At 35.2% G+C, this 21,060-nt stretch overlaps 11 protein-coding genes across 11 annotated transcripts; 7 read left to right on the forward strand and 4 right to left on the reverse strand. All coding sequences in view use genetic code 12, as the record gives it.

The window, feature by feature from the left end:
* Positions 1-47: 47 nt before the first annotated feature.
* On the forward strand, positions 48-1,892 carry SPAPADRAFT_132432 (uncharacterized protein; the record flags this gene model as incomplete). Its single annotated transcript, XM_007372706.1, has 2 exons — positions 48-1,284; positions 1,330-1,892. The coding sequence occupies 2 exons, from the start codon at positions 48-50 to the stop codon at positions 1,890-1,892; spliced, it is 1,800 nt and encodes a 599-aa protein (XP_007372768.1).
* Positions 1,893-2,667: 775 nt separating this feature from the next.
* On the reverse strand, positions 2,668-7,652 carry GRS1 (glycine--tRNA ligase; the record flags this gene model as incomplete). The annotated part of the gene is made up of 1 exon (XM_007372707.1): positions 2,668-7,652. The coding sequence occupies one exon, from the start codon at positions 6,149-6,151 to the stop codon at positions 4,784-4,786; it is 1,368 nt and encodes a 455-aa protein (XP_007372769.1).
* Positions 2,683-4,734, forward strand: PRD1 (metalloendopeptidase; the record flags this gene model as incomplete). Its single annotated transcript, XM_007372708.1, has 1 exon — positions 2,683-4,734. One exon carries the CDS (start codon positions 2,683-2,685, stop codon positions 4,732-4,734), a length of 2,052 nt encoding a protein of 683 aa, XP_007372770.1.
* Positions 7,097-8,737, reverse strand: SPAPADRAFT_48360 (flavin-containing monooxygenase; the record flags this gene model as incomplete). The annotated part of the gene is made up of 1 exon (XM_007372709.1): positions 7,097-8,737. The coding sequence occupies one exon, from the start codon at positions 8,735-8,737 to the stop codon at positions 7,097-7,099; it is 1,641 nt and encodes a 546-aa protein (XP_007372771.1).
* Positions 8,738-9,141: 404 nt separating this feature from the next.
* On the reverse strand, positions 9,142-10,444 carry SPAPADRAFT_58585 (uncharacterized protein; the record flags this gene model as incomplete). The annotated part of the gene is made up of 1 exon (XM_007372710.1): positions 9,142-10,444. One exon carries the CDS (start codon positions 10,290-10,292, stop codon positions 9,474-9,476), a length of 819 nt encoding a protein of 272 aa, XP_007372772.1.
* Positions 10,445-10,688: 244 nt separating this feature from the next.
* On the reverse strand, positions 10,689-11,303 carry SPAPADRAFT_58586 (uncharacterized protein; the record flags this gene model as incomplete). Its single annotated transcript, XM_007372711.1, has 1 exon — positions 10,689-11,303. A coding segment is annotated over one exon (542 nt), but the record flags the coding sequence as incomplete, so codon positions are not given.
* Positions 11,304-11,428: 125 nt separating this feature from the next.
* On the forward strand, positions 11,429-12,257 carry SPAPADRAFT_58587 (mitochondrial 54S ribosomal mL67 domain-containing protein; the record flags this gene model as incomplete). Its single annotated transcript, XM_007372712.1, has 1 exon — positions 11,429-12,257. A coding segment is annotated over one exon (487 nt), but the record flags the coding sequence as incomplete, so codon positions are not given.
* A 1,102-nt stretch (positions 12,258-13,359) lies between these two features.
* Positions 13,360-14,571, forward strand: SPAPADRAFT_48363 (uncharacterized protein; the record flags this gene model as incomplete). Its single annotated transcript, XM_007372713.1, has 1 exon — positions 13,360-14,571. The coding sequence occupies one exon, from the start codon at positions 13,360-13,362 to the stop codon at positions 14,569-14,571; it is 1,212 nt and encodes a 403-aa protein (XP_007372775.1).
* Positions 14,572-17,254: 2,683 nt separating this feature from the next.
* On the forward strand, positions 17,255-17,880 carry SPAPADRAFT_58588 (fungal specific transcription factor domain-containing protein; the record flags this gene model as incomplete). The annotated part of the gene is made up of 1 exon (XM_007372714.1): positions 17,255-17,880. A coding segment is annotated over one exon (626 nt), but the record flags the coding sequence as incomplete, so codon positions are not given.
* A 536-nt stretch (positions 17,881-18,416) lies between these two features.
* On the forward strand, positions 18,417-19,235 carry SPAPADRAFT_130726 (uncharacterized protein; the record flags this gene model as incomplete). Its single annotated transcript, XM_007372715.1, has 1 exon — positions 18,417-19,235. One exon carries the CDS (start codon positions 18,417-18,419, stop codon positions 19,233-19,235), a length of 819 nt encoding a protein of 272 aa, XP_007372777.1.
* Positions 19,236-19,658: 423 nt separating this feature from the next.
* On the forward strand, positions 19,659-21,038 carry SPAPADRAFT_132466 (uncharacterized protein; the record flags this gene model as incomplete). The annotated part of the gene is made up of 1 exon (XM_007372716.1): positions 19,659-21,038. The coding sequence occupies one exon, from the start codon at positions 19,659-19,661 to the stop codon at positions 21,036-21,038; it is 1,380 nt and encodes a 459-aa protein (XP_007372778.1).
* Between the last annotated feature and the right edge of the window lie 22 nt (positions 21,039-21,060).

Here is a 21,060-nt window from a genome sequence, read left to right on the forward strand (position 1 = left end):
CACAACCGTCCTAGATTCCACAACCCAACAATATTGAATTACCACGTATGAGCATCGAGGTAAAACTACCATCCCAACCGCTCGACTTGGAGAAAGATGTCATTTCCCAACTCGAATCAAGTGATCCTCGAAAGATTGTGTTTTTCGATGAATCAATAACTGGATATGTGGTACTTACAGCCGAAGGTGAAACACGTCCTCCACCGAAAAGAGTGTCTCTTGCTATGACTATCCTTCCTCTGGAAGTTGTAGACACGCATGATCCATTGCATTACTTGGAATCAGTTGATCAGAGACATAAATTTAGCATTGTGGATCTAGTGCTAGACAATATCGTGTATTCTGGAAAAGGTTCTTCCAATAAACAGTATTATGTCTGGTCGTTTGAGATTCCTGTGAAATATCCTAGAAAAAGGTTGAATGACCCCCGTCTATTCCTTTCGTGTATGTTAATTGAGGGAGATCAAAATGAGGAGAAATCAAATAATAGCAGCTACACCGAAGCTGATACATTACATGATTACTCAACTTCTTCTATAGACAAGATTCTTCCTATCAAGTTAAGCGAGTCATTGTGCGATATTGAAATATCGCATACAACTACTGATTTTGATATCACAATTGAGAATGAACTGGATAATACATATATTTATAAACCTGAAAATTCCATTCGTGGCTACATAAGCGTTCCTGTTTCAATATCCCTCGTCATTAAGTTGAAATCAACCAAACCTGCCGGAAGAAATGATATCTTATTGACTACATTTACCATTGAATCGTCGGACGAATTGTTAAAATTTTGGAATGAAGACGAGGACGACCATTATTTTAACCTTGTTGACGTGAACCTTCAATTCAAGTCTGGGTCAATAGATCCAATCATTGGAAATGACCTTATGCCGCCCACCAGATTCAAATATAGAGATACCATAAGTCTTGCATATAAACTAACCAACAATGAACCCTTGGCGGAAAATGTACATAGTTCAAAACCAGTTCATATATTTCTAATGCTCCAAGTTCAGAAACGTCATAATGGAGAGTTTTACAATATTAGCAATACCATACATACTGAATGGACTCCATATTTAGATTTTGGGTTAATTGCATCACCAATTAATAGCACCTTAAAGTCGGTAAGCAGCTCTCTCCAGACTTACCTACAACCAAATGCTCCACTCAATACCTCAATCAGGAAGCCCACATTACTTCAGAGCATGTACAAGGGACCCAATCTCAATAATAGTAGTGCGAATATTGCAATGACAAATACAATTTCAAATAGTACGCCTAACCTATTACGAAGAGCCCAGACCGCAGGAGCTAGAGAAAATCCGCAACACCAATTACAGAAGTCTCGAACTTTCCTGTCTGGTTCAATCATGGTTAGCTTGTCTACAAATGCCAACTCTACGTTGTCAGGATTGAAGCTCTCGTTCATTGGGAAATTAAATATTAAATTGGGTGAAGTCATCACTTGGAAGATTCAAGCAATAAATCACGCATCTACGAGATTGAACTTGTCGTTATTAGTACAAAACCCCATTAACTTCAATGTCATCTACTCAAATTCAGCACCTCATCACAAGAATGCGTCTACTCATAGTGTGTCGAATAACGATAATAAAGCACACAATGCTGCCATTGTCCATGACAAATCAAACTTGTACTCGACATACAATTCCTTAAAGGTTAATAATAATTCGGGAGTAGTTATATTAGGCAATGATATCCGGATCGGCCCACTTGACCTGAACACAGCGTTTGAGACAGAATTACAATTGATGGGTATATCCAAGGGAATTTTCAATTTGGATGGGGTTAAGATTTTTGATATTAATAGTGGTGATGGTTTAGATTTTGGGAAATTGATTGAGGTGTTTGTCGTATAGAATAAATAGATAGACTAAAAAGAATTGAAAAAAAAATCCAATGCTCCGTAGACTCGTGAATGGCATTTACTGCTTCATTAAAACATTGAGGATGGGTAAAACATAAAGAATTAAAATTTAAAAAAAAAGAAGGGGCGAGCTGGGAATTGAACCCAGGGCCTCTCGCATGCTTGTAGTAAATCAACTTGTTTCCAAGTCGTCGCCCAAAGCGAGAATCATACCACTAGACCACACGCCCGTTTTTTCTGAAAAATTTTTTCGCTTGTTTTACACAAATTCTATATTTTTAGTCGTCATGTGACTTGGATATGCAAAAATAATTTCAGAATCTTTCCGAAGGTGATTTTTGCAACTGCAATAATTAATAACAAACAGAGAAATATTCCTTCCAAAGATGGTTATATAGCTTGTAACTATACTATATTTAGTTAAATTACTTTGAAATCTTTGTATTTAAACAGCAGTTAAAAAAATTGAAATAGTTCTTATTTTATGGAATATTGGGTAACATTCTGCAAAATAAAGAACAGCACGAGCATGATGAGTGTTAAATTACAAATCAAGACATAACTAATTCTAGATTTTACCGGTAAATTAAATCCAGGATTATCCTACCCTTGCATTCAATGCTCTAAACATGCTTGCAAACGTTATGAGTTTAATTCCTAAATTTCCTGTTTGGGGAGTTGTGGTCCCCCCCACCCCGCGCTTTTCAACCCTCATGGAAAATTGTGGCAACAGAAAAACTACCCACTAATCCCTTCTTTACTTCTTTATCCCACACCCTACAATGTCAATTGACTTTGAAGCATTAACTGCCAAGCAAAACTTCCCACTCTGGGAACAAACTCCTGAAGATGTCTTGAAAACTGCCAATGAATTGATTGAAAAACAAAAGAATCTTTTTGATAAAATTGCAGCTACGGAAGAGCCAACTTTAGACAACCTTTTGAAACCATTTGCCGAATTGAACAACAAGGACGCATTTCCTGAACTGCAAGTCACTTTTTACCAATATGTTTCTACCAACAAGGAATTACGTGACGCTTCTACCAAGGCTGAAGAATTGATTGAAGAGAGTTCCATTACCGAATGGTCAAGACCTGAAGTTTACAAGGTGTTCCAAAAGTTGTACGATGCAGTGAAAGACACTGATATTGACCCTGAATCTAAAAGATATTTGAAGAAATCTGTTACCGCCTTCAAAAGGAATGGTTTGGCATTACCTGAAGAAACCAGAGAGAAAATCAAAAAGTTAAAGGTTGAATTGAGTAATTTGAGTGTTCAATTTGCGAAAAACTTGAATGAAGAAAAGGGATTTGTCTTGTTCACCAAGAAGGAATTAGATGGTGTTCCTGAAGATGTTATTGGTCTGTATTCCAAGGCTGAACAAGATGGAGAAGAGAAATTGAAGGTTACTTTCAAGTATCCTGATATTTTACCTTTATTGAAACATGCTCATAATGGAAACACTAGAAAGACCGCCTATATTGCTTACAACAACAGATGCTCTGAAAATGCACCAATTTTAGAACAAATCATCAAGGTTAGATATGAATTGGGCCAATTACTAGAATATGACACTTATTCCGACTTTGTTTTAGAAGAAAGAATGGCAAAAAAGAAGGAAGTTGTTTTAGATTTCTTGTCTGATTTAAGAACAAAGTTGACTCCAGTTGCTACGGTTGAATTGGAAGAATTATTAAAATTGAAAAACGACGACTTGAAATCCAGAGGCTTAGAACCTGAAGATAAAGTGTATGCTTGGGATTCTGCTTATTACAATGAATTGTTATTAGAAAAGAAGTATAGTGTTGATAATATCAAGATTGCAGAATACTTCCCATTAGAATCTACAGTTAACAAAATGCTTGGATTCTATGAAACTATTTTTGATATTAAATTTGTTAGAATTGAAAAGCCAGCTAAAGGTGCAGTTTGGCATGAAGATGTTCAACAATTCGCCGTATACAAGAACATCAAGCACGGCGAGCCACGCCAAGAATTTATTGGTTGGATCTACTTTGATTTGCATCCAAGAGAAGGTAAATATGGCCATGCAGCAAACTTTGGATTAGGTCCTGGTTATTTAGAAGATGATGGAAAGACTCGTCATACTCCAGTCACTGCGTTGGTTTGTAATTTCACCAAACCAACCCCTGAAAAACCATCGTTATTGAAACATGATGAAGTCACCACTTTTTTCCATGAATTGGGTCATGGTATTCACAATATCATCTCTCAAACTAGATATGCTAGATTCCATGGTACTAGGGTCGAGCGTGATTTTGTTGAAACTCCTTCACAAATGTTGGAATATTGGACCTGGTCTAAGGATGAAATTAAAGGTTTATCATCTCACTACAAGACCGGTGAACCAATTGATGATGATTTAGTCGACAAATTAATTAAAACTAAACATGTCAACACTGGTATTTTCAACTTACGTCAATTATTCTTTGGTATTTTTGACATGCAAGTTCATACCATCAAGGATAAAAAGGATTTAGACGAATTAGATTTATTCAAGAAATGGAATAGCTTAAGAGAAGACATTACCTTGATTAGTAGTGACAATAACCCAACAAAGGGTTATTCCTCATTTGGACACATTGCTGGTGGCTATGAAAGTGGTTACTATGGTTACTTGTATTCCTTGGTTTATGCTGCAGATATTTATTATACCCTCTTCAAGAAAGATCCAATGAATGTTGAAAGTGGTATTAGATACAGAGATATCATTTTGACTAGAGGTGGATCTAGAGATAGTATCGACAACTTGAAGGAGTTGTTAGGTAGAGCGCCAAATGCCCAAGCATTCCTTCAAGAAATTTTTGGTTAAAGAAGAAAAAAAAAAATTCAATATTTTTATTTAGTTATAGAACCAAAATCTAAGCTTCACTTTGACTTTGACCTTCAAAAGCAGAAAGGTTAGTAGTAGCTTCGTCCCAAGAAACATGGTGATAAGACATTTCTCTAACAGCCTTGATAATTTCGTGGAATGAACCTCTCAATTGTTTAGTAGTATCTCTGTCTCTTAAAGTAACAGATTCATCCTTAAGAGAATCAAAATCAACGGTGATACCGAATGGAGTACCCAATTCATCATTTCTGGCATATCTCTTACCAATAGAGGCGGAAGAGTTATCAACTTTGAATGGAATATGTTGCTTTCTCAAGTAGTCAGAAACCTTCTTGACAATTGGGAGAAGTTCTGGACTATTGGATAATGGAACAACCAAGACCTTGGTTGGGGCAACAAGAGGTGGCAATGACAAAACACCTCTATCTTCATCTTCTGGTCTGGTCCAGAATGCATGTTCCAAAGCAGCGTAGACGATACGACCAATACCAAATGATGGTTCAATGACATTTGGAGTGTATTCTCTAACGTGTTCAGTTCTCTTGATCTTGTCAATCTTGATTAAATCAGGACCCAATTCAACTGGTTCGGCAATACCTGGAATAGTAACGACAATCTTGCCGTTGGCCTTTAATTCCTTGTCGAATTCTTCTAATTCACATTCAGTTTGAGCAAGTAAGAATTTTTCAACAGTAGCGGCATCCTTTCTAAATCTTGGACCAAACTTCTTCTTTTCAATTTCAATTTCCAACTTTTCAACAGTAATTGGTTCATCCAAGGTTTGTCTAACAACTAACTTGGTGTTAGTTCTGGCAGAGTGGACAGTCAAATCGTAAGCAGATCTATCAGCACAACCAACACATTCAATCCAACCATAAGAAGTTTCAATTTCAGTGTCCCAACAATCAGAGGCATAATGGGCCATTTCATTAGACATATGTTGTCTTAATCTCATTCTTTGAGGGTTAATACCAATCTTGACCAAGAACAAGTAAATTCTGGCAATGAAATAACCTAAAGTTTCATTGTCAACCATACCAGAAGCAACAGCTTCACCAATAGTTTGTTCAACGATTTCAGTAGATCCTTGTTCTTGAATACCCTTTGGCCAGAATCTCAACTTGATATCTTTAACTTCATGGAATCTTGGGTGAGATTTGTCGTTTGGATCAACGTAGTGTTCAATTTCAGCCATCAAGAATTCACGGACTCTCAATAAACCAGCTCTTGGAGCAATTTCGTTTCTGAAAGACTTACCAATGGTGGCAGAGGCAAATGGCATCTTATCATTGTTGAAATCTAATAATCTAGCAAAGTTCAAGAATTGACCTTGAGCAGTTTCTGGTCTCAAGTAACCCTTTAAAGTACCAGATGGACCAATTAAGGTATCAAACATCAAGTTGAATTCAACTGGTGGTTCTAATTTACCACCGGTAGCTGGGTTGGTGATATTGTACTTTTCAATCAATTCACCCAATTGAGGACCAGAGTAACCGTCAATTTGGGCCAAGACGTGTTCGTATTCTTCCACGACAGCATCATCCAATTTTTCCAACTTAATTTCCTTAACCTTCTTCTTTCTCTTCTTCTTGTCTTCACTTTCTTGCTTGGTGTGTTCAAGACCTCTGGCAGCCAAATCACCCTTCAATCTTGATTCCAAGACTTCTTCCACCAAATGGTCAGCTCTAAAGATTTCACCAGTCTTCAAATCTCTAAGCATCCAATCAGAAAATCTATCGACGTGACCAGAAGTCTTCAAAACGTCATGTGGGGTCAACATGGTAGCTTCGACTTCTAACATGTCTTCTTCCAAGATGAAATGCTTCTTCCAAGCATCAACAACGTTATTTTGGAATGCACATCCTGGAGGACCGAAATCGAATAAACCAGCAATACCTCCGTAGATTTCAAAAGCTGGGGCATAAAAAAATCTTCTCTTTAATGCTTGTTCTAATTTTTCCCTGGAGAATGATTGCGCAGTAGTTGTACTAGTCATTCTTACCGATATGTTCTTTACAATTGGGGAAACAAACGATCTATAGTTTATAAAGCGAGTTATATTGAATGTAACAACAATTGAGGCAATTGGGGAAGAAGGGGGGAGTGAGGAGAGGAAAAAGCCAAGTATATTGTCCACGAAATTACCTCCTGAAAAATTTGTGATGATTCATAAATGTGGTAAGTGCACGTACGTCGCATTCTCATACGATCTCAAATGTGGTGGTCATGAGTTTACAAATACAACCTTTGGTAACATCTACAACCTTGGTCATTAAAACAATATTAAAAAATATATATCAACCAAGCTATGTAAACCTTATAGATAAAAAAAAATCTTTTATCACATATTTTTCTTGTCATTGTTTTCATAAACGATATCATTGTAATTGGGGTATTTGGTGATTTTCCAAAAACTAAGTTGTGACCATGGATAGGTGGTTGCATTTAGATTATCATCACCATACCATGATACACATCCGCCAAAAGCAGTACCAAAAATACTTCTCTTTAATTCTTTTTGAACGGAATTGAACCAATCATAATATGCTTCTGTTTTAACCACCATTGATTTTGCCTTTCCTTGAAGAATTGGCTTGGCTGTCTTGGCATAATAGTTCAAGGCATTTTCAAGAGCCATAACCACCGAGGAATGACCAGTAGCAATGTTTGGACCATCAATCATGTAAAAGTTAGGACAATCTTTAATTAACATGGTACGATAAGCAGTTGGACTCTCTTTAGTCCAAAGTTCTTTTATATTGGTTTTGTTTCTTCCAATAATATCAAAGTTTGACAAGAAATTCTTCGAAATGTCATACCCAGTACAAGCTACGATGATATCGGCTTTAATATGGTCGCCATTCTGAAGAATAACCCCATCTTCGACAACTTTAGAAATACGCTCATTTTGGAGGTTAATTCGCGGGTCGTGCAAGGAAGGAATATAATTATAATCAAAGATTATTCTTTTGCAACCAATTTTGAAATCAGGAATAAGTATGTCATGATATTTTGCAGGAGCAGTTTTCATATAATTAACAGCGCTTCGAGTGTTAATATAACGGACAATTCTAGCAAGTAAACCATCACCTTTATACATTGGAAATCTTGATTCAGCTACTAAAACCACGAGCCAACGAACTAAAAGTAAACCAATCCGGGAAAACGCTAACGCCTTGTACAAGTAAAATAAGATCCATGGTACAGGAGGAGCTATGTAATGTTTTGCCCTGACTATTTGGTTGATAGATTTAACATTATACTTTTCTGAAAGCAAAGAAGGAATCAATTGGTTTGCAGAACAACCATTCCCAACAACAATAACATTCTTATTTTTGAAATCAACAGAATGATCAAAAATAGCCGAGTGCATATACTTTCCTTTGAAATTCTCAAGCCCATCAACTTCAAGTTGTCTGGGACATACCAAAGCACCTTGGCACGACAAAACTATGTTCGCAGTATGGATAATCTTGCGACCTGTAGCAACATCATGAGCTGTGATCTTCCAAGTTGCACTACTATCGTCATACTCTAATTTTTCAACAGAAGTACTAAACCTAGTCTTTTCCCTTAACTTGTATTTGTCTGCCACTCGCAAAATATATTCTTCAATTTCGTGACCTGGAGGTTGAACACGACTCCAGTTATTGGTCAATTCAAATGAAAAAGAGTACCATAAAGCAGGAATATCACATGCAATCCCAGGATAGGTGTTGGCATACCAAGTCCCACCAAAGTTATCAAGCCGTTCAAATACCATTACATCTGGTTCTTTTAATTTCTCCAAAGTAGAAATTACAGCAGCCATACCACCAAATCCTGCACCGATAATAAGAACTTTCGACAGAGTTTTCAAAGGCTTTAATTTTTCATTATGAGGAATTGTTTGATTAGGGCCAAGTACTCGATTGGCAACTTTGAAAGGAACCCTGAATTTTTCAGGATTCTGTTGAGATTCGTGGGTTAACGTTACAGACATGTTTAGGGTTTATCGTTTGACTGCGTTTAATTCATTACAATTGAAAGAATATTTTATGACGTATTTATAGATAACGTGGCAAACAGGATCCATGTGCTTTTTATCGTTACCCCACAAGGGTATAATGCGCGGATAATAAAAAACCCATAAAGTTTTTCCCCACCTTTAAGATATGAAGCTCGTGAATTTTTCACTATTTTACCCGAAATCAGCAATAGGCGAATACCAGCAGTGCTCTTGACATATAACTGTATCTCCGGCAAAGTCGGCAATCGAATTCTCAACAAATTCTTATGTCATATGCACCTTTTGTGATATTGATGGCAAAAATATTTTTGACATTTAAGGAGTAAGGAACAATGGCTTAGCCCATTGGCATGTCGAAATCTATAAATAAGGGGCAAGTATCGTATGTTCTCAGTCTAAATATTTTTAGCAGAGAGCTCGTCTATATAACCCGCTTTTTCAAACTAGTTCAAATCTAGTAAAAGTTATCGATATTTAATAGGAAGTTATTAGCAAAATAACTTTTTGAATATTCTTTACCGAACATAGCAACGTACAGACATTAAGGTCTTTTTACACTAGCCAGTTTGCATGTGAACTACTTTGCTAGCATTTTCCCCTCTTAGCGGCAAAGATGTCTTTGGGAAATAGCATATTGCGCTGAAAATACTCTTTTTGCGCATTCTTTTCTCTAGTTTAATTACATGTTACTATCTCTATAAAATCTATACTATGCCAATTTATACTCAGTATCTTCCATGAACAGCTCTTCATCATACTCTTCTGTCCTATATGGATCCAGCTCATCCTCCTCACTAACTTTTTTAATAATCAAAACAATCATAGTAACAACACAAGAAATTGCAAAAATTTTATCAAACCAGTTATCAATAAATAAAACTTCGGCGTTAGCATTTCGCTTATTTGAACTTCCTGAAAGTGATAAGATTTTTGAAATTTGATTTGACAAATTTGTAGGTAAGTTGGTTCTAATTAACAATGCCGTAGCAATAACATAAATTCCAATTAATTCTCCAATTATTAAATGTTTCAACCAATTCTTGGTTGTGTTGGACGAAGAACCAACAAAAAATCGAGAAAACGATTTGAATGTAATTAAGACATTATTAAATGAACATATGAATAACCCTCCCGAGATCACAAAACTTAACTGGTTGACTAGTTGTGCTTTTGATATTGGTAAATTCTTAAATATCGTTAAAATTAATCCTGCTATTGTAATTGCAATAGCATCTTTACTTCTTGTTTCATCTTCCAAATCATCTTCACTATATCCACCATAAAGGTATAATAATGGCAATTTTATAGCGAGTACATTAATGATACGATAAACACAATAAACTCCAAATGCAATATTTCCCAAATAAAATAATTTGGTCAATATGGTAGCGCCGCCTTGGTTTTGTTGCTGTTGTCGTAAATATTTACCAGTAATTTTTGTTATATCGTCGTAAAGATTGTTTCGTAAAGTCTTTAATGATTCAACTTCCTTAGATAATTCTGTTTCTTCACTGTTATTACTGGACATTGGTAAAGTTGTGAATGATTGAACCCTATGCATAAAAGAAGTCAAATTTTTCCTCTTCGGAATAAGTATATTGTCACGAGAAACATCGATATCTGGCATATTATACACTTTACCATCTTGAGTTGTTAATTTAGTCAATTCCATTTTCCGTTTACTTAATAATGAAGTGGTATTATTAAAATACTGAATTGCAGTATTGATATCACTTTCACCGAGTTCTTTCTTCTTGTTTGATTCAACAAAATCTTGATTAACTCGACGAGTAATTAATCTTTCTATGTTGAATACTCGATATGGGGTTGAAGTACAACCGATTCCTGATAAGATGGCTAAAATTGTAATTCCAACAATTGAAATTTCATTAACCTTCCGTTCGATTAAATTTCTGGTACTATCGTCCTTGCTTGCACGTGGACTAAATTGATGAGTTAAATCACCACATTTATGTAATATAACAAACCAGATTATAAATAATGCAACCGCAACCACGGATTTCCGTTTTGATCTAGTGAATGATGCCAACTCTTGAACCATGAACAAACTAATGATGCAAAATGGCAACATAAATATAAGCAAAAGCATTAAAGTATCAATTGTGAATTTAAATAATGTTAACCTCACTTCCACTTCTAAATAATCTCCCAATTCACACATCATTAAAATTACTAGTCCTATACTTAATGCAAGGGTCATACTAAATAACACACCAATTATCATATTCTTCGCCCCTTCTCTTTCTCCTCGTGATTGTGCTGGCTTGGTATCAGAATCATCCTCGCTATTCTCTTCAATATTAACTCGTATAATATTCAACCCATACTTCTTGTGTAGGATGCTGTCTAAATATTCATTGATTTGGGATCGTGGTATATGCAAGAAATTGGAATATCGTTGAATTATATTCTTGTTATATATGAAGATGTATCCCCATATGAACATCAATAGTAGAACACATAGGTACGATAATAATACTAGGATTGGCATTGCATATGTGTGAACTTTCTGCCTGGTTGTAAAGATGCTGTCAACTTTTTGTTATCACTTCTACTATCTTCAAATCCTCACTATTTTTGTGCACTCCACACGACCTTTAGAAAAATTTTTGTGAGAATTAAAGTGAAAAATTCTAAACAGGTAAAGACTACCCTCCAATACCCCTTCAGTTCAGTAAATAGACAGTCAAAATGGTTATGCGTACGAGAGCTGAAAAGAATATGAGAAAGCACTTAGTTGCTCAACTCAAAGCCAGAAAAATCTTAGGAGCTAGAGTAGCACAAGGTGACAAATCAGCTGAAGAATTAGACAAGTTAGGCTTTGCACCACAAATCTTCTTATTCAAAAACTTATTCTCGGGACAAGTATTATATTCCAAAGTTCCAGCTTACCATCAAGATCAAATCGATGAACAGTTTGTTGCACCAAATTGGCAAAATAGAAAGCCTTCACGAAGAAACGATTTGTGGAAAATAATGTGCATTGCCAATTTTGCCAATTTTGAATACTCAAATGCAGCATATGAAGGTTTGGTTCAATTAAGAAAAGTTAGAGATGTTGAACAAAAGAAAGAAGCACAAGCAATGAGAAAAAAGAATGACGATGGAAATATTTGGTATTCCGGTCAATATAGACCAACTTATTCACAAGAAGCGGTTGCTGATTTGTCTCATGTAATTGATGAATTTCAATTAGAGGATACTAAGTTGTTATGGGAAAATGATTGGAGAAGAGGTGATGATAAATATTGGAGAGAAGACTTAGTAGAACATTTTAATTTACCTACTTATAATCCAAAATATCAAACTGTTATGTTAGATTTAGTAAGAGAAAAGGCTCGAGCTGAATTTGAAGCATTAAGACAACAACAGGAAAATAGTGAGGCTCAACAAAGCTAAGTAAATAACCATTTGTAAATAGAATTTAGCTGTACATAGAAATGTGGCTCATTTTGAAACAACAAAATTATTGTAAGTAAAATGAATCGTAGGATGCAAATTCTTAATCGTGAAGGGAATTTGAATAAGTGTTTTTAATTAACTCACAAAATTTAGAATTATATCATAAGTTGATTGAACAGTAGTCGCTATGGTATCAGAACTTAAACAACATTAAATAAAAGCCTTCCCCTGGCCCTGTTCTGGAACCATACAACCAATTTCTTGATCTTATTCTTATCCTTCAATTTAACCTCTATCGCTTCAATTAATCCATTCAAGGTTATACCGTTTGACGACCCGAAAGCTATATAGGAATATATACTTGAAAAAATGGTGTATACCAAATTTTACTATCAAGCAGATTTTATACACAGTTTCATAGGAACTTGTCTATAGTCAATGATATCACAAAGATAAAATAAACAACCCCCCCCCCCAATTGGAACATGAAGCATCCTACTCGAACAGGTATTAATCACGAGGGTGCATAGCTCAACTCACAAATCAGCCCTCGAATTTGAGGATGTAAGATGTTTTGTCCAAGTTTACAAGAAATACGACTTACAAGGTCATAATGATCCAGATTCATTGCAGAAAATAGAAAACTTGATGAGGTTTGGAACCTCCACCCTCCCCAAAAATCACATGAATTCGTTTTGAATAACAAGTTTTATTTTGTTAAGAGACATAGAAATGGATCAAATGATTCACCAAATTTCCATTATAGTACAGCAAAGACTAATTTTTCAACCTTTCCATATATTCATAACCTACAAAATCCAATTCATTACAACGTTGGCACCCCAGAATTATAAGATTAGACGGTTGCGAAAACGACGATTTTATTGGGTCATTGTTTCTATTTTTTTGCCTCGGCAGCAGGGTAAAATTTACGACAGTGAATTTAACTAAATTAGGTTGGAAGTGGAGACGCGTAATAGTCGTCGTCTCTGTGTGATTTGATAGACTGATATGTAACAGCTCATATTGTTGCTCACGTGCAGCATTTATGTGTGCTGGATGTTCCTTCATTACTGAACGAACAATTTTATATTTAACAAATCATCTTAACTTCTACGCAAAATTTCAAAACTTCAGTAGGTACCAGAACAAGGTTCAAACATATAGTCATCATGGTTCTAGAACTTCAGCAGCACCAGTATCAATCAAAGAGCAGGAAATCCCCCGCTCTTCTTGATCTCCCTGATGAGGTTCTCGAACTTATAATCAACCAACTTACTCAACTTGATATCGTTCAGGTTCGATTATTAAATTCAAAATTATGTGATTTGGCCTCCCGAAAACTATACAAAAACATATATTTGAATAATAGTGGGCCCAGAATTTACCTATCAAACAAGCTACACACATCATTTTATGACAATTACACTATAGTCAACGATAAGAAAAAATTTAAAAAAGTGATTCCTAACCGCAACATGAAATATACTCAGCAAATTATGTTTCGGATAGAGCATGAAGATGAAATATATTTAAAAATGTATATAGTAGAGCTATTTCCTCACATTGTTATTAAGGGGGATCCATTCGATGAAGAATACTTCATTTATTCGGATGGTATTAGCCACTTTCATTTACCAAGTTTTAGAAAACCACCTCAAGACAGATCTTTGGTTAATAGATTAACTATCGACAGCCCACTATCAGAAGAGGTTGACATTATATCACAATTTTCAAACATAGCAAAAGTTGAGCTTTCTGAAATTGATAATTTTACGCTCAACCTATTGTCAAATTTTAGCCACAACTTTTGCAAAGTTACAAGTTTGACTATTTCCGATAGATTAGAATTAGACATCAAATTATTGGCAAGGTTGTTTAAATTAGATCAAATCACTTCCTTCCAGCTTCAGCTTTACCGCAACTTGGGTGATGGTTCAATTTATTCCGATTTTAAATGGATCCTTTCGCAAATGACAAATTTAAAGCATTTAGTATTGTCATCAAACCTTGGGCTTGAAAATTACCTTCTGGGGCAACTAAATCCAAATTCATTGCTTTCTTTTGTTTTAATATCTAATTATGGCCCAAGATACGAATTTACCTTACCCATGTTTTTGCTTGAACAGCAGTCAATCACAAGGTTATGCTTCTCAACAAGCACACTAGAAACAAGTATATTCTGGAATCCTAATAGATTTGAACGAATTAGCAGAACCAATGGCGAGCAAAACCGAGGTGATAAAGGAGCAACAAATTATATTCAAAACTTAATTAGATTTGGGAAATGCCCAAGATTGAATCAATTTATTATAAACAATACCTACTATTTTGTTGAGAGACATTCAAATGATTCAATTGATTTTACTAAGTTTCCAGAATAGGTAAAACTCGTTTGAGGTTAATTATCACAGAAAATTTACGTATGAATTGCTTTGTCAGTGGGATTTGAGTATTAAATGGTTGCAAAAAAAAAAGGAAACATACGGAATGTCATGTTTGCTCTTCAAATAAATAAAATATGAACAGAAAATTTTAACATTATGTTACTTAATCGTAAACCATTCTAGCATAACCCAGCCTATTATTTTGCGTGTGGATAATGCTTGTTCTATGTCGAGTTACAAGACTGGGTGTTGGGCGAAATTGCAGAAAAAACTAAAATTTCAGTCGGCATACTTTAAATAAACATCCAATGATATTTTGATTTAATTTCTACGTAGCTCTGATTATACATTTGTTTTGCTTTGATTGAAGAAAGCTTGTCTCTTAATGACATCAGGACTTCTGTATCAAGCTCTCCAAAGAAATGGCAGGAGGACCAGCTCTCTTATTGATTTGCCTGTTGAAGTACTTGAATCAACTTCCGAACGTCCCAAAAAACTTCATTTCGTTCAGCTCCTGGAAACAAATTCATAATTATACGAAGTGGTCAACCAGATACTATACAAGAACATTTATTTAAATAATGAACGGGTTTAAATTGCCCTTTAGCCCCAGTTTTCAGTCCGATGTGAACCCCATTCAACCAGCCAAACATTGAAATTATTGTTTACTCCTAAGAAAAAAAAACAACTTATTACTTAATTTATCAGTACGAGCCATAATCGGGAAACAAATAAATAAGTTTAATGTGCTTAGTTTGCCCCAGAGTTTACTGAAACATGAATCAATTAACCGCTTATATTTCTTAACATATATACCAAAATAATTCTGGCTTTTGGTATATGCAGAATTTTTGCTGAATCTACAAGAGCACTGCTGGTGAAATTCAAACTGATTCGGAAGTCGCGGCGCAAATTCAAAGTTTATTTAGATTTGGAAAGTACCCAATATTGAAAAGATTTATCGTTGATGACAAGTACTACTTAGTTTAGAGAAATTGGTGGTTTGTTGGTTTTACCAAGTTTTTTCGAATCGGTCAACCTGCAAGTGGTTTAATATTTGCTACATTTTAGAAGCTGCAAGTAGTTCATTTTGCGGCGTGTTTCCAAAAGCTGCCTATTGCTCTTACTTCCAATCTAGAAATGTGATTATTCTTTATATTATGCCTTTAATTTCTTCCCTTTCATATTTTTATATTAACTCGTGCTTCGTCTTTGCCCAATTCCGCTTTTATTGTACTTTTGCAGGAACTCGGGGTATTATTTTCACCTTTCCAAAAATTTTTTTGCAGCCAATCCGATTCGCAAAAGAATTATAAACTGAACAATATCTTCAAGAGGGGTAAAATTGATTTTTCAATTATTTTTATCGAGTCAGTTACAGATATTCTTAGCGCAGACTGTCTCAGTACAAATCATACTTCTTAGCAAAGAGTTGAATCAACTAGGAAATTCTATCACTGCAAGAAGGACATGTAAAACCCAAAAATTGACCAGCCAATTAATGGCTTTAATGATTTTTACTGGTTAATACATTTCCTGAAATTCGACAGTCGTTGGGCCAGTTTCTGGCCGTCCTCATTTGAAATAGTCCGGACTTTGCTCTGTATTTCAAAACCCTTCGGAGCCGTTTGTTTGCTCATTGTTCCCGCCAGAGCAAATTACCAGAATAGGCAAAACGCCACTTATTTATTTCCGTATCACGTGACATCGCATAATAAAATTGTTGTTTCCCGCACCAGACAAAGGCCGACACGGCAAGGGCCGCCATCAAAGAACATATTTTTGCGAATCATTTAAATTTTTTTTTTTTTGCAAGCCATAGTTTATAACCATCTAGTAAACAACCCAGAGGCGGAAACACCTGTGATTAACTATGGATTTTTATTATAATAAACTGATGGGAAATGGGACAATCACTGGCAAATTCAGATTGAATCCTATCACTGCTAGTGTTCAACTGAATCAATCTAATTTGCGTAGTGAAATTGTCCCAAAAGTGGACCCACCGGCAAACTCCGTACAAAACCCCGTACAAAAGTCACCAGAACCAAGTCAAACCACTACAACTAATACTGATGTAAAGTTCATATATAATAAAGAAGTACCGACTGAGCCGAACCAGGTTATAGGCACGCATCATTCAAGTAATTGTAATCGATGTTATCGGTTGAAAAAGAAATGTTCCCGAGAATACCCCAAATGTTCAAACTGTGTAAGGACTACTTCGGAATGTGAATATATAAATAGGTCAAACAAGAGGAGGAAAAGAACAAAACCAGCGGAAGCTGAACCTGTTGAAAGTGTTGTGGCTAATAAGTTAGTGTCGGTATCTTCCTTGTTATCCAGTGAATCCGAGACGCAGGTTATACCTACTCTACTGACGATATCAAGCGAATCAGAGTTCATTACTATGAAAGCTATATATGACGATTTACCTTTGATTTTTGTTTTAAATTATTTTGAAAATTACAGTTATCGATATCCCTTTATTAACCGGACGGATTTTTTATCTGCATTTAAGAAAATTGAATTTTCCAAAGAGACAATTTTAAATTTAGATGTCTATTTGTTAATGAGCATTGGATGTTTAATTTATGATTCTAAATGTAATACAAAGTATTATAATGAGTATTTCAAGGAAAAGAATATAGAATCGATTGTAAATGGTGTTGATGCAAAGTTTGATATTGAAAACTTAAAATTGTTGCTTTTATTAACTATTCACGCAATTACTTCAGTCAATCGAGACTTGTGTTGGAACTTAATTGGGGTGTTGAATAGAGCAGTAATTAAGTGGGATATGTATACTTCAAAAGATTTACTTCAGCAAAGAATTGTCTGGACAATTCATAATCTCGACAAGGAAATTAGCTTGCTACTAAAGAAACCATCCCAGTTTCCAAGTTATGAATATTTACAAGTGGAATATCCTCTCACTATCAAGTTGTACGAAGAAGAGAGTTTACCCTTGGTTAATAAGAATATCGAATTGTCTAAATTGAAACAAACTATTCTTCATTTGAACTTAACCCAAAGCAAATCTGATCTTCATGAATTATCGGGTGAACTTGAGAAATGGAGAATCAGTTCCAGCAAAGTTATACATCAATCCAGCGATATTTCTGATTTGATATCTTGGATCAATATGCAATATTATTATCTACTTATTGAATTAGATCAAGTGTCCGACAGTCAATCATTTCAATTCACATTGCAATATTTGTCTAATTCATTTACATTATTAATATCCAGTTCTGACAGACAAAAATCAAATACGAAACTTTCAATTACGTCGAATTTATTTTGGTTTATTCAATTATTTAACGTTATTAAGTTTAATATTATGTCATTACGACATTTAATTGAAACAAATGATCAAACGCGCCTAGAGGAGTTCAATAGTAATTTATTATTGATTTTGAATTTGCTAAAATATCTTAAAGTCAATTTTGCCATTAATCATCTGATAAGTTTGTTAGTTGAAGCTCGAATTGCAAAATTAACTGAACTTAGCTTGGAGTTAATGAAAGTCAATGAAAGTGGTAAAAAGAACTTATTGGAAAGGATAGCCAAGATTGAAACCAGTTTATAGAGGATAAATAATATTTCAGTTACACTATATATGATGTTACAATTACTGCAAAAAAAAATAAAAAAAGAAGTCGCATGACGGAAATCAAAACAGTCATTTCTTTTCTAGAGGCTTTGAAAAAAAAATTTTCGGCTGTTACATTGCTTTTTTTTTTTGTCTGTCAATATTTAACTCCGATAGAACCGCAAGCAAACGTAAGTTGATGTTGACAAGATTTCTTTAATGTCATGTTCTTTTTCTTTAAATCAGTATGAAGACGAACCGTGTTAGATTTACTATAATACATTGGTATTTATTGCCACTTGTAAGTCTAGTAGTATGGTGGGGGATGTTGATCGCATTGTTAGCATGTTGGGGCGCTCAAGGTAGACCAATATACTCATTCATGACAAAATATCAAAATCCAGTCTACATTTCAAGCATAGCCGCAACAAATTTACAGCCATTATTCATCGCATGCAGTGGATTTCAAGCGATATTCTTTGTGTGCACGTTAGTAGTAGCGTACTACTTGAGAACTCATGGCAAGATCCAATCTTATATCCTGAAAGTTCAACAGAGATTCGCTATAGTTAGCATGGTGTTTGCCACTATTGGTCAATTGGGGATTTTATTCACATCAATCTTTAATACTTCTGCATTTCCAAAAGTACATATTTCCTTCGTGGGAATATTCATAATCTGTGTTTTTTTAGCTTGTGTTTTTGACTTTCTAATTTCATTTATGTTTGGAACTCATCCCGATAAACTTGATCCTCATCATGACTTTGTGATATTTGGTCACCATAAATGGCTGAATTTGTATATGGTTGCATTTGGATTAAAGGTCGTTTGGGTAGCCACTGCTGTTGCATTAGCTGTTTGTTTTGGATATTATATGCGTATTGGGCATAAAAGTAGGAGTGCCATTTTTGAGTGGGTGATTGCATTTTGGTATGGTTTGTTACTTATTATGTGGTCCATGGATTTATTGTCCAGTGCAATTAGATCTTATGAACGGAAACATAATACGGAATTTGACAAAACGGAGATTACTTGTCTGGGATCAAATGACTCTACTTTTGTATAGAATGTATAGAATATAAGAATATTTTGCCAGAAAGTGTTAGTCGGACCTGTAAGGTTTACGCTGTCATATGCAGATCAATGCAAGATATTAACATTTTCCCTTTCCCTTCTCCACATAAGGGGTGCTCTTGGCATAGCCTGGTGGTTGGCTGTATGGTATTTCCGATGGTGGAAATATGTTTCCATATTAAGCAAATGCGCACATTACAATAGAGCGGATTTTGATGTCTCGGATAGTGACTCGGGCCTTACCCCGATCATCATCTTGGGACAAAAGGAAAAAAAAAAAAAAAAGAAAAAAAGTAAGACTTTTTCAATATATATTGCTAGCTAAATATCTAGAACAATACCATTGGAATTTTAGTTGGAATAACGCTTCACATCACAACACAAGGGTACATTTCACATGGCGACCGAAAAATCTATGGATAATATTGAAAATGAACTACAAGTACTGCCTTCAAACACGTCTATAGAGAGAAGTACAACTCATACAAGTACTCATACAGTTGTACGGACCTCAACTTTTCTCTCGCGTCATGAACAACTTGACGATCCCCATAAGTTTTCCGATGGGTGGAATAGACGATCTTTATTGGTCTTATTTGGGTCATTCTTCGGTATGATTGGTTCTTTGGGTTTTGTAAACTCAGGAGGGGTTCTACAAACATATTTACTACAAAACACATTAAAGGATATACCTCCATCCACGGTGGGTTGGATTTTTTCCGTATATAACTTCTTTGCATTTGGAATGACATTAATATCGGGACCGATATTCGATAAAGTAGGTTGTAAGATTCCTATTGCATTTGGTACCGTGGTTATGACTGTCGGGCTTATACTTACCAGTTTCTGTACCAAGGTATATCAATTTATATTAAGTTATGGAATACTTACGGGATTGGGAGCAGCATTCACGTTTGGTCCTTTTGTCTCATGTCTTAGTCATTATTTCTTGAAAAAGAGGGCATTGGCCATTGGTGCTTCCTATACTGGTGGTGGAATAGGTGGAGTGGTATTGCCATTAATTTTCAGAAGCTTATTTGGCAAGGTCGGATTTGGATGGACTCTAAGAATTGGAGCATTCATATGTTTGTTTTTTTTGGTTACGGGTTGGTTATTGGTAAATGATAGACATGAAGAATTTAAAGAAGAGAGTGACGAAAGTATATTCAAACAAATCGTTGGTTCAGTCGATTTCAAAATCTTGTTCCATCATGGTTTATTCTCCGTCATTGTTTTTGGACTTTTGTTTAACGGTCTTGCATTTTTAATCACACTTGTGGTTATATCTTCATACTCAACATCACGAGGATTCTCCGACTCAGATTCATATTTACTAGTAGTGGTGTTCAACTGTTTCAGTATACCCGGTAGAATTATCCCCAGTATCTTAGCCGACAATTATCTCGGTAGATTCAATACTTTCTGCATGATAAACACATTCTCAATAATAGCATTCACAATCATTTGGTTGCCATTTGGACATCACTTACAAGCATTGTTCGTATTTGCAGCCGCATTTGGGTTTTCAAGTGGGTCAGTATTAAGTTTATCCGCCAGTTTGGTGGCATCAATTATACCCACAAGTGAAATCGGTAAAGGGTTAGGAACAGCATTTTTCATCTTATCGATTGGTGACTTGTTTGCTATTCCTATTTCGGGGGCTATAACAAATTCCGGTACGAGAAAAAGCTATGATAATTTAGTGGTGTTCCTAACTTGTTGTGCTGGTGTAGGATGGATTATTAGTTTTGTTGGTAGGTATTTATATGGAGGGTTAAATCTTAAACGAGCATAGATATTAATATATTAATTACAAA

This window comes from Spathaspora passalidarum (assembly GCF_000223485.1).
Source record: "Spathaspora passalidarum NRRL Y-27907 unplaced genomic scaffold SPAPAscaffold_1, whole genome shotgun sequence".
Classification (NCBI taxonomy): Eukaryota; Fungi; Ascomycota; class Pichiomycetes; order Serinales; family Debaryomycetaceae; genus Spathaspora; species Spathaspora passalidarum.